Raw genomic sequence first — 13559 nt, 5'->3', positions numbered from 1 at the left:
ATTAAAATGCTAGATTTAACAAACACAACGCTGGATCCAACACTTTCAAAGTGTAGTCACTCACCGAACTCATGCAAGTGTTGGATTCAACTCGCTAGTTTTTAGAGTGTATGAAAACAAATTGACATCAAGGTTTTGTGTGAAAAGTTTGTGCTTTTGGGTTTGGCCTATCCGCTTCCCGGAGCGAATAAATGTTCATGCAGGAAGACTGATCCTTCAAATCTGAGTTGAAAGTTTGAGGCACAAAAACTGAATTACCTTAACATAACCGCATTATACTTCAGAGTGAAATACGCTTTATACTATCGAAAAGCGAGGTGCTGTAGGATTCTAGCCAAATGCTTTGATTGCCATTAATCTTTAGAGTGCTTACCAAACGTTAACCTGCCTTTAAAGGTTTTAAACACAATGCTGTTATTCATGACCAGTTTCCAGGTGTTTTTGTATATTTTATTGTTCATGTTTGGTAATAAAGTACATTTGTATTTTATCCTGATCATCCTAACAATTGGCTGGACATTTGGACAGGTGTCCTCATCGTTAAATAAGTGCCTCATTTTTAGTTGCTGGATATGGTTGAGGAGAATATTAATTCTTTAGGAATAAATGAAGAAAAAAAGCAGTTTGAAACTCCACAGGGTTTAAAGTGAATCCTTGTTAACCCTTTGGTGCACAAGACGGTGGCTTGCGACCAACAAAAACACATAAAATTGGAATTTTTTGAACAGTCATAACTTAAAAAATGCAACACCCATATGTACCGCCCTCATTTGGTTGTTTAGAGCAATTGTTGAGCTTTCGTTCGGTGTGACTGTGATGTTCAAGAAGAGGGTGTGCAGTTGAACAATTTTGAGAAAAACACGTGTGAACATGTTCCATTTTTGCATTGTTAAAAATTAATCTGTGCAATAAAATCTTCAGTTTTTTTTTTTTTATTGATGTGGTATTGCACTTTAGGAAGGGCTCGGTTTGTGGGGGAAAAACAACAAGACCACATTGTAGGTTACAATATTAACCGGACCAGCATTTATTTAAAGGCGCTGTGGCCACTATTGGTAATTACTCAAAATAATTATTGGCATAAAAACCTACTTGGTAACGAGTAATGGGGAGCTGTTGATAGTAAAATACACTGTGAGTACGGCTCCCTCTGAAGAAACGTAGTTTTCGATAAAGAAGAAATTTTCCACGAATTTGATTTTGAGACCTCTGATTTAGAATTTCAGATCTTGAAATCAAGCATCTGAAAGCGCACAACTTTGTGTGCTTTCATCATAAAGCCTGTAAGCACACAAACTTGCTAAGCACAGAAAAGTATTGCTTAAAAGAAAAAGTTTACCAGGCAAAATTAAATTAAATTAAATTAAATTAAATTAACTTTACGTTACATTTTAATTTTGCTGAGCAAAGAAACTTGTCAACCGGTATTTTCTTCTTAAAGACACTGGACACTATTGGTAATTGTCAAAGACCAGTCTTCTGGTGTATCTCGACGAATGCATAAAATAACAAACCTGTGAAAATTTGGGCTCAATCGGTCGTTGAAGTTGCGAGATAATATTATATGGAAAAAACAAGCTTGTCACGCGTAGTTGTGTGTGTTCAGATGCTTGATTTCAAGACCTCAAATTCTAAATCTGAGATCTCTAAATCAAATTCGTGGAAAATTACTTCTTTCTCGAAAACCACATTACTTCAGAGGGAGCCGTTTCTCACAATGTTTTATACTACCAACCTCTCCCCATTACTTGTTACCAAGTAAGGTTTTATGCTAACACTTATTTTGAGTAATTACCAATAGTGTCCACTGCCTTTAACAGCTTTATTAAATTGGGCCCTGGGAATGTCCATGTGTAGTATACACATTGAAGCCTGAAGGTTTTTTTGACCTGGATTTCCCACCAACTGGACTGTGTATGTACTGTGACAAAGTACACTATCCCTGGGCATATCCATGTGTAGTATACACATTGAAGCCTGAAGGTTTTTTTTACCTGGATTTCCCACCAACTGGACTGTGTATGTACTGTGACACAGTACACTATCCCTGGGCATATCCATGTGTAGTATACACATTGAAGCCTGAAGGTTTTTTTTACCTGGATTTCCCACCAACTGGACTGTGTATGTCCTGGGCATATCCATGTGTAGTATACACATTGAAGCCTGAAGGTTTTTTTGACCTGGATTTCCCACCAACTGGACAGTACACTATGTTCTGTGTACAACCATGGTACACAGAGCATGCATAGAGCAAGTTGTTCATTGCTCCATGCACAGAGGTACAGATGATGATCAGTTAAAACTCAGTTGACCAAGGCAAAGGTCATCATATTCATACTGTGATTTGATTGGCCAAATGGTACACACTAATCTTGCTTAATCTGCATGTACTGTTTATGTGTGAACTTGCTAGCCAGGTACCATCATACATGTAATACATTACAGCTGTGTGTACAATGTTGTACTTGTACATGTGCATCATGCACTAGTTTTAATAGTACCATCAAACTGGGTCACTCTCCTACAGCTCTCCTTGCATGTGATTGTTTGCTGAATCTCTATGGTTGCATTAGTTTAGTCTGTATGGTTTAGTGTATCATCAAACCATAGGTCAAACAATAGAGAAACAAGTACAGGCAAGGCTGATTGTTAGGAAGAAAAGTTCCAGTGAAGGTGCCAAAAAATGTCTCAATGTCAGCAGAACTGGACAGTGGAAGAAAACATGTTGTTGCTGGACCTGTATGCACAGCACAGGATACTGTTATCTCGTCTTAAAAACAGTGACAAAATTGAACTGTGTGAGGTGTGCTGGGCAAGTATCACTGAGCGGATGAACCAAGACACAGCTTTTGACCGATCAGTTGTTGAGGTCCAGTGTAAATGGTATCATCTCATTGCCAAGGGGAAGGAAGATTTTCTGAAATGGAAGGCAGCTCATAATGATCGACGGAAGCGGCGAGTGACTGTGTCAGCAGAGAGCATTAAAGCCGTAGAAGCACGCTGGAACATTAAATTTGAAGACTGGAAAGATTCAATATGCGATCTTCCTTCAAGGTTTTTTGACAGTGATTTACGTAAACCTACAGCTGCAACTAATGCTAAAGAACTATGCCCCCTAAATATAAGAGAGCTGATTTGTTCCATTTCACCAGAAACGCGGAATCAAGTAATGCATGTAGCAAAGAGGGAAAAATTAAAGAAACAACGGATAGCAGCAAAGAAAAACAGATCAAAGATTTTAGTAGATGAGTTGAATGGGTTATCTACGCCAGCTGTCGTCACTCCCCTGCCACACCGTTCCACTACATCATCTCGAGATGGATCTGCAACAAGAACCATCTCAACCAACTCAAAAGGGCCTGCCAATCAACCTAAGAAGTGTATAGCAGCCAAGAAAAAAATATCAAACAAAAGCCTTTTTTCAGTAAATAAGTTGGGTGGTTTATCTACGTCAGCTGTCGTCACTCCCCTGCCACACCGTTCCACTACATCATCTCGAGATGGATCTGCAACAAGAACCATCTCAACGAACTCAAAAGGCCCTGCCACCCAACCTAAGAAGTGTATAGCAGCCAAGAGAAAAATATCAAACAAAAGCCTTGTTTCAGTAGATAAGTTGGGTGGTTTATCTACGTCAGCTGTCGTCACTCCCCTGCCACACCGTTCCACTACATCATCTCGAGATGGATCTGCAACAAGAACCATCTCAACCAACTCAAAAGGCCCTGCCACCCAACCTAAGAAGTGTATAGCAGCCAAGAGAAAAATATCAAACAAAAGCCTTGTTTCAGTAGATAAGTTGGGTGGTTTATCTACGTCAGCTGTCGTCACTCCCCTGCCCACTACAACATCTCAAGATGGATCTGCAACAGGAACCATCTCAACCAACTCAGAAGGCCCTGCCAACCAACCTACTCCTCAGACTCGGACCCAAAAAGGAAGCACTCTTTCCATCGCATCAAACTGCACCGTGTCCCCATCTCCCAACTCAACAGCTAACATCCAAGTACGAAATGGAGTATGGAGTATTAGTCCTGCTACTTCAATGTATAAAAATTGTTTAAGCACCGCTTCCATAGCGAGCACTTCTGCATATGACATCCAAGTCCAGCATGATCTAGAGACCATTGCAGCCTCGGCCAGTTTAAATCAGATCTCTCTGGAATCACTCCACCAACCTCCCGTCACGACAGCAACCATCCCTCCAAGCTCTTCTCCCATCATTGACCCACTCCTTGCTCCATCCTCCAGTCACAGTCAAGAGTCCTCCTCTCCTCCCCCTGAAGAGCCAGCAAGGAAGAAGCGCCGAGTCTCTGAGACTGTCCAATCACAACGCGAGGCGGACTTGAGAATGGACATTCTACAATTGGAGAAAGATAAACTGTGGTTGGAAACGGAGAAATTGCGACTCGAGATCGACATTCTGAGGGAACAGAAACGACAAATGAACAACAGCTTGTGAAGCTTCTGATACACTCCCATTGCAACATTTGGTGCATTTATATTGGCTCTTGAAGGAAATCCTGTACAAAACCACTGTTCACTCTCCTGCAGTGATTCCTTGGCTAACAAACTGTCAGAATGAAGCGTAAAAAATCAAATTGATGGTCAAAGAAAAATTTACATATTAAAGAGCAAACTGAAAACATGCAGCGCTCACACAAGTGCATTACCATTCCATTTACACATCCAAGTTATGACTTATTAGAGCTCACCCAGTTACTGCACGCATGTTCGCGCTGCCTGTGTGATTTCTCCATTTTAAACAGGAAATCGAGGGTGTTTTTCAAATTAATAAAAACATGAAGATATAAACCATTGGAAGGTCCCAGCTTGCAGAGTAGGGCATTTAAAACCAATGATAAATATTAGTAAGCAGTAAAAATTTACTAAATTTCTGCTTCTTTTTTTAAGGCAGTGGACACTATCTGTAATTACTCAAAATAATCTCATCATAAAACCTTTCTTGATTACGAGTAATTGGGAGAGGTTGATAGTATAAAACATTGTGAGATACAGCTACCTCTCAAGTGACGCAGTTTTCAAGAAAGAAGTAATTTTCAACGAATTTGATTTCGAGACTTCAGATTAAGAATTTGAGGTCTCGAAATCAAGCATCTGAAAGCACACAACTTCGTGTGACCATGGTGCAAAAAGTGTGTTTTTTCTTTCATTAATATCTCGCAACTTCGACGACCGATTGAGCTGAAATTTTCACAGGTTGGTTATTTTATGAATATGTTGAGATACACCAACTGTGAAGACTAGTCTTTCGACGATTACCAATAGTGTCCGATGTCTTTAACTGTTGTGTATTTTTAAACCATATCGTATTTATGTATTTTTAAACCATATTGCTATTTTTGCTCATGTTTTTTGCCCTCCATTGTAATGTTTTCTTTGCTGTATAGTGCTTTGAAACGGTGTTAAAGCACTTTATAAATGCATTTAAGTTAGTTAAGTTATGTTATGTTTTTTTTTTTGTCTACAGCCTATCACATCCCTGTAATATTTATAGTTCATAATTACATGTTCAGCCGCAGGTTCGCTATGATCGTGCAAGCCTCAAATTAACCCAAAGCACCCTTGGCAATTCCTGTGGTGCCCTTTGCTTTTGCTTTGTTGCCCTTTACTTTTGCTTTGTTGCCCTTTGCTTTTGCTTTGTTGCCCTTTGCAAAGTGTAATATAATACATTATATTTCTCTCTTAAAGTACCTCTTACCAGAGGGAAATTGCTGCACCCCTTCAAGACCAAAGTTCAAGGCCCGAAGGTGACAACTGTCCCGCCTTTAAATTATAAAGATTTCACTCCAAAAATCAACTTCTGACACTTTTGAATTTCAGTAATGAAGCTGCCCTTTAAATGAACCCTGCTTTGTATTTAAAAAAAAATTCCAATATCCCAAGTAGAGATCCTTTTTACAGAAATCGTCACAAAGAGTCAATTGTGGTTGGTTGGGTTTTATGTTCACCTTTTGACTCTGAAACTAGTGGCGCTCAATCACATCAGTTCACCCAGATAAAGAGTTTCACTGTGTGTTTTCTTTTCAAAATGTTATTGAAAAAAAGATACATACATGTAATTTCGTTTTCAGTCTTGTGTTATTTTGTAGCAAAGAAGGTTTCTTTTGTTCAAGCCACAATGAAGTGGTTCCAATACCCAATGACAAGTCATAGTATTGTCATACAGAAGTATTTGCGTTGAACAAATTTCTGAACTCTGTAATAGTAGTGAGCCCTCTATTGTTGAAAAACCTTCAACTCGTTATTAATATAATAAAAAGTACTAGTTAGTAGTAGGATGGCCAAGTCAAAGATACATCAAAAGTACAAAGGAAAGTGTTAAGCAGCGTTATACAGAAATAGAAGTTGTCAAGTCGGTGCAAGTGATGTGATGTTAAAATGGCTACAGCTATCATGTGAAAGTGTCATTATAAGTCAAGCGAACGATTTCCCTTGTATAGCAAAGCAAAATGATACACAACATGTATCAGTTGCTCCTCTGAAAGCTGCTGGAGGCAATAGTTCCGTTATTAGTGTCAAAATATCATCTGTCGACTGTTCCTTTATAAAGTGGCTTCAAATCTTCAGCAGCTAGGGAGTCACCTCCACTGTTAGTTTCTTCCATGAAACCCATTCGGAATAATACTGGAGAGACTGTTCCTTTGTGGTCATTGTCCAATACCTGACCTCAACCATTGACGGCCAATTAAAGATGTAAAACTACTCTCTAATTTGGTTTGTTAAGCAACTCTAAATGAAATTTGATGCTAAGTTGATTGTAGCGGTTGTTGTAAAGTGACAATTACTGTGAGCACCTCTCTACAAATCTCAAGGTTGGGGGAAGTCACTCTATGTCTCTGGACATGTTTTTTGTTTTGGTTTTATTGTAATTTTTATGACTCAAACACGTATATATTGCAATCTATTTTAGCACAGAGAGATGAGACTGACGAGTGTGAAAGTCACCTCATGTTTCTTACAGAAGACTCGCATTTTGTATCCGTTGTATGAGTAGGCAAAAAGAACCTAGTGTACGGCATAACCTCACTAGTGACTGTCCAACCAACATCTCTGATGTTGAAAAGCATGACCGAGTAGAATACCCAGGGGTTGGTTTCCTTAGAACTGCTAGTACTAAGCACAGTTTGCAGTGCACACAACTAAGCAAAGCAAAATGCTAGGGGTCGGTTTCTTGTAACTGCTAAGCACAGTTTGCAATGCACACAACAAACTTTTTAAGCAAAGCAAAATGCCCAGCATTCATTTTGTTGTAACTGCTTAGCACAGTTTGCAATGCACACAACAAACTTGCTAGTAAAGAAAGTATACCGACAAAAATCCCATGAATGCAACACACAAAGAAACAACTGAGGTTAGTAATAGGACGCTGATGCTGGACCGGGATGCATGGAAGACGACCATCAGAGTTTCCTAAGAAGGCGTCAGCTGAAGACAACCTCTCAGTGAACTTACTGGTTACTTACTTAATGCACATTTCCCATCACTGGTTCCCTGCACATGTTTTCTCTATGTATACAACCTTTATGACATTGAACCCAGCGAGAGACAATGTTATTTTTCCAGGCTCATCATAAACACACCATCCAGCAATACAATCTCATTTCATATCTCTGCATAAAACACACAGGACTGAATATTATACAGGAATACTGGATAGATGAAATGGACTGATAAGTGACCCCTGGGGCAAACTGTTCACAGATCCCAAGACACTCATGAACAGATCTAGAATGACAAATGGAGACAATAGTACTGATGACTAAAAGTTAAACTTGATGGCAGGGGGACCCTGCACGGACTCCCTTGAACTCATGAATTCCTCATAACACTAAGAGACAAGTCCTCTTCTGTCCAAGCTTGGCCCCTTGGCTCCATCCAGAGATCATTGGTTTGGGAGTTTGTTTCATGTTTAATTTACAGTAACTCTCGTTATAAAGTCGAGCACTGTTTCATTCAATGTGGTCCTGCTTATAAAGAGTACATTCTGAAGTCCCAAATCTCATTTCTGCTTCGTGTTTCTTTGTTTTGCTGTCCTCCAATATATTAACGTTGTTTTAAAGACAGTGGACACTATTGGTAATTGTCAAAGACCAGTCTTCTCACTTAGTGTATCTCAACATATACATAAAATAACAAACCTGTGACAATTTGAGCTCAATTGGTCGTTGAAGTTGCGAAATAATAATGAAAGAAAAAAAAACCTTGTAATCGTCGTCGAAGTTGCGAAATAATAATGAATGAAAAAACACCCTTGTAATATGAAGTTGTGTGCTTTTAGATGCTTGATTTCGAGACCTCAAATTCTAAAACTGAGGTCTCAAAATCAAATTAGTATAAAATTACTTCTTTCTCGAAAGCTGTTACTTCAGAGGGAGCCGTTTCTCACAATGTTTGGTACCATCAACAGCTCCCCATTACTCATTACCAAATAATGTTTTATGCTAATAATTATTTTGAGTAATTACCAATAGTGTCCACTGCCTTTAAAGAGGTACTTTGCCAGACCCACCGATCTTGTTTAATACTGTTACAGTGTTAGCCGACTGTATGCTATTGGGAATGTAAGTTTTAAAAGAGAAAAAAATGGGCAAAATTTCTTAATAATACAGCTTGACAAATTGTTTTGCTAAGCAAAAGTTAAGTTGGGCACCAGCCACAAAAATGCAAACTTTATGTTTTTTTGGCAGGTAGACTGTTTCTGCTAATTTTCTGTGCTTAGCAAGTTTTGTTTGTGCTTACAGGCTTTATAAAATTGGGCCCTTGGCTATTGAGCTCTATATGCTGTTTAGTTGCTTAATGACATTTTTTTTTAAAGCATTCACGTTCCATTCTCACTTATGGTTCCATAATATAATTGCTCTAACGTGTGAGTAAAACAAAGATGCGCATTTTAACAGGGTCCAATATTTAAATTTGCACAAGACTTGCACAGTCCACTCAGAAGGTTTCCCATTTGTTCGGCTGCACTCGCCCTTTAAACGCTGATTAGATCTGAGCATGTCTAGGGTGTGCTGCAAATGTAACTGAATAAGTCCCATACAGAGCATCTGATTGCATGAAACCTGATCCACTGCCAGAAATTGTCCAAATATAGGCAGAGGACTGAACCCCTATGGAGTTTGCATTATAGATGCATGAGTGCCTACAGAAATATACAGGCATATGAACATGTGCATGTGTACATGTAGGTAGTTGCTTTGTCCTCAAAGCAGAGAGCTTGAGAGTTCTTGCAGTAGCAATGCAGTAGTGTAGGAGCTGGGTTGGCTTTTGGTAGGATGTGTTGACTTGATGTAGCACATGGCAGGCCTGATATTTCACAGAGGCAACAAAGGCGATTGCCTCTGTGTCCCCTGGTCATTGCCTTGGTGCCCTCGAAATGTTCCAGTACAAATTTGCAATTTCATCATAGGGTGCCCTTTATGAAGAAGAAAATGCCTTGGTGCCCTTGCCCTTTCAAAAACGAAGCATACAGGCCTGACATGGTGTATAACATTTATTGATTCCCAAATACAGTGACTCAATTCAGAACACAGTTAGCATAACCTGTAATGTGGAATTTGTAAAAAAAAAATCTTTATTAAAAATTAATCCTAGGTAGAATTTTGTTTCTGTTAATTATCAAAACTTAACCATTATAAGCAATTACAAACATTAACAATTGATTGTTTGCCATTGTCTGGTCCTTGCTCTATAATTGTTGAGCTTACAATAATAAACTGAAGAAGTTTCTTGTTCGTGATCGTTTTTGACAAACATCAGCCTTTAAGAAACACAATAACAAGCGAAATGATTTAAGTACCGGACCGTCTGATGGTCTGATATTGAGCAGGTTTTTTTTCTCTTCGTTTTCTTTCAATATTTTTTTTTACACCGTACAAGGAGTGAGTCATCTTGAGTCATGAAAGCGATTCAAGTTAAAGGAAACGTTGCAAACAAAATGTAACTCAAATAATTGATCAATAAAGGCTGTTAAAAGAGCCAACAAGCTGTGACATTGTTGAAATCACCTGTTAAACTCAAAGGGGGGGGGGGGTAAATTCATTTGAAGTACTGTAATTCCAATCTGAAATTTGTAACCAACATAAATTTTCTGTACATTAATCAATCATCTTCTACTGTTTCATTTTTTTATTTTGTCTAGATAGTTGACAAGAAAAACTATAACAATGAAAAGCCACAAATTGCACATTTCAGAATCATTCATGTGCCAATGTTGTAGTGCTCCTTGAACTTGGAATTCTACCTTCCTTCTACCCCCCCCCCCCCCCTCCTCACACCAGCCCCTGACATCACACAAAAGATTGCCACAATTTGGAAATAACCACAATTTGGAAATAAAACAGCATCATAGGTGTCAGAATAAAGATGTGATAACCCAATTTTCTTTGTTGTGGTATTTTGTTCAGGTCGGTTTGGCGGGAAGCTGTGAGTCAACCAATGGGGTCAAAGCAGGGTTAGAAATGAGATCATTTCAGGAGTACCTAGATGGGAGATGTAAGCTTCGTCATCAGTCAACCAACAACTGTACCGGGAAGGCAAGACAAACAGGAGATGGGCGTGAAAGGGGGCGGTGCGAATTGTTTGACACTTAGTTCTTCAACTTTGTCAAGTGAAGGGTATCCTATGAGGACATTGGAATATTTCAAGGGCACCAAGGCAAAGACCAGGGGGCATAGAGGCAATCACCTTCAATGCCTCCGTGAAGCATCAGTCCTGGTTATTTTGGTTCAGGTTCTGGTGAATTACTGCACAATCTCCACATTATTGGGATGTACACGTGCAGGTGACTGAGCAGCAATGATTTACATAAAATGTCCCCCCTGATGATGTTAGCTATGTCCATAGCTCAATAGTTTACCCTTAAAAAATACCAATAGTTGTTGCTTGTATTTACAAGTAAAGAAATACTTGTAGTTTTATGAGAATATTCATTATGTGCACAACAAAATGGGTTATTATTATATCATGATTAGTGCAAATTATGGCTATAGGATTTGAGGCATTGATGGTGAGGTATCAATGTATATTTGGTTTGCAGTAACACCATGTCTGTATCTACTTGCCAGGTAGACTTTGTTCTTTAGAGAACTGTCTTGCTTTATTCTATTACCGCGGAGCAGATGTTCTGGGGTTCGGGAGACTTCTCAGTTCTGAAAAGAACTGTCCAGCTTTTTTAACTATTATCCGGGCGGATGGTATACTATAGAAAATAGGCTGGGACTACTACTTTAGCTTATAGGATTATGGTTAACTGTACTACCACAGAGTCAGTTCTTAAATTGGTCTCAACGTTTCGACTGGCTTGCTCTAGTCATCGTCAGGAGACTGTAGTTAAAAAGTAGGACAGTTCTTTTCAGAACTGAGAAGTCTCCCGAACCCCAGAACATCTGCTCTGCGGTAATAGAATAAAGCAAGACAGTTCTCTAAAGAACAAATTCTACCTGGCAAGTAGATACACACATGGTGTTACTGCAAACCAATTTATACAAATTATGGCTACTCAATAAAACTGAAATTTATTCGGATGAACTTTGCAGATATTAATTAAATGTTTATATTTGGGAAATGAGAGATTAGCTCTTATAATTTAGCTAAAATTATAATTACAAATTTACTGGTGGTACCGATTGCCTGACTGAATAATTAATATGTCTAATTAAACGTGGAGAGGCAGTCAAATTGAGTACATTGTTCCCACTGATTTCGGAATATAATGTAGAAACAGCCCTTCGCTCAAATCAAATGTCTGTGTGCACATACTCATATACTGTAGGTGTGTGTGCCTAGACACAGATCTGCCCCCCCCCCCCCCCATGTCCCTATTTCTGACTTTGCTGTCAGACTAGAGCAGTACCCAGGTTTGTAAATAACATAATATGTTTTTTACAAACCTAGGTATTGCTCTACTACTGTAGTTCAGTATAATTAATATAAACACCTTTACTGTGCGGTGGAGATGGAGTGCCTTCCAGTTCAATATTTTTTTATTTGACAAAAATAAAATTGACTCAGGACTGACACTAGCGGAGAAAAACAAACTGCCTGAAATATAACATAAGCAAAGATCAACCCCTGCCACCGCCCCAGTCATTTTCAAGCTGTTTTTCCTCATAATATTTGACTGCTTGCTTGACAGCTAAGTTAATAACAAGTGCTATGGATTGTACAAAAAGCACACACACAACTGAGACAGTAGTAATATCCCAGGCAAGGTATGAGTCAGAGTTTGTATAGAGCGTCCTATTGGCCAACCTGTGATTCATAACTCATTAGCATAATATGACACACACCTCAGTCAGCCAGTCAGTCGCTCCTCATTTGCATACCAATCAATGGGCTATTTATAGCAGGGCTACCTTTTAGCACTGTATAGTAACTGTCTTAAAGGTGCAGTGTCTGAACAGATGGTATTGCAATTTCATAGAGCTGTGTAAGCATGAAATGTTGCTTATTAATTTCTGCTAAGCAAAACACAACAGGGTACCAGTCACAAATGTTACATGTAAAATTGGATTAGGCTGGTCACATTATTCTGGTGAGCATAATAATGTTGTGCTTACTTTTTGTGCGTAGCATTTCTATGAAATTTGGGCCACGTCACAGTGTGTTATAACAGTTAGTCTGGCCAAACGGTGCAATAGTGAAAGTGTATTACAACAAAGTCTGCCTTGTTTCTGTTACCTAAGTTGTATGAATGCATGACAGTGTTATAATTAGCTCTTAACATTATTCAACTCCTCATCAAAGGTGCCTGTACAACTTAGCATTTGGAATAAGTATTTATTTAGTTTAAGACAACAACATTGTTAACCCACTATGTTTTTTTCTATATCATATTATAATAAGAAGACTGGATTATGCAATACTGCAAGTCTCGCTTCGAAGCACTTATTTTCTTATTGGGTCTTAAAAGCATAAGCAATGGAATGCATTGTACACTCAAAGGGTTTAAGTGTAATGCTGTGTGTCATATGAAGCTTCACTAGTGATCATTCAGTGCCAGTACATCATGTTCACTAAAGAACTGTAAGTCATTTTGGTCAGGATTTATACATGCACTCTAAATAAACTGTCTAGCCTCCAGATTAGAACCCTATAGTGTTGTTGTTCTTAAGTGATTTTCTTTTAACAGAGGTTCATAGTACTTTTTTTTTGTCTTCCTTCTGCCAAGAAAGAGCCAAAACGGTTTAAGTGAATGAAACGTCAAAGTCTACTTGTCACACGCCATCTGTGATAATTTTAGATAGTGTTTTCTCCTACTTGAGGCTGGGATGGATTTTGGATAGGATTCGCTGTCGATGCGCCATCTGGTCTGTGGTATCTTTTGATACTGATACTAGTGAGATGTTGTATAGCTCCAGTTCCATCTCATTACTTTCAGATTATATGTGAGAAAAATATGGAAAATGGTTGAGTCTATAGAGCTTAGGAACATGGAGGAACAAAGTATAACTTTCCTCCATGGTACGTCTTGACGGTGACTGCTAAACATTCCATCATCCCTATGTTCCGACAACTCAACATTTTATTCG

The 13559-nt window shown here is 38.7% G+C and overlaps 2 protein-coding genes across 2 annotated transcripts in view; both read left to right on the top strand.

Annotated features, from left to right (window-relative positions):
• Positions 1-11418, top strand: part of LOC139941957 (conserved oligomeric Golgi complex subunit 1-like) — a 48504-nt gene extending 37086 nt beyond the window's left edge. The window contains exon 29 of the mRNA XM_071938604.1: positions 10434-11418. The gene's annotated coding sequence lies outside the window, so the exon portion shown is untranslated. The remainder of the gene's footprint in view (positions 1-10433) is intronic.
• On the top strand, positions 2687-4644 carry LOC139941744 (uncharacterized). The gene has a single exon (XM_071938359.1). The coding sequence runs from the start codon at positions 2687-2689 to the stop codon at positions 4463-4465; it is 1779 nt and encodes a 592-aa protein (XP_071794460.1). The 3' UTR covers positions 4466-4644.
• Positions 11419-13559: the final 2141 nt, after the last annotated feature.

Source organism: Asterias amurensis, chromosome 9, assembly GCF_032118995.1.
Source record: "Asterias amurensis chromosome 9, ASM3211899v1".
NCBI classification, from domain to species: Eukaryota; Metazoa; Echinodermata; class Asteroidea; order Forcipulatida; family Asteriidae; genus Asterias; species Asterias amurensis.
This window is presented reverse-complemented; position numbering and strand designations above follow the sequence as displayed.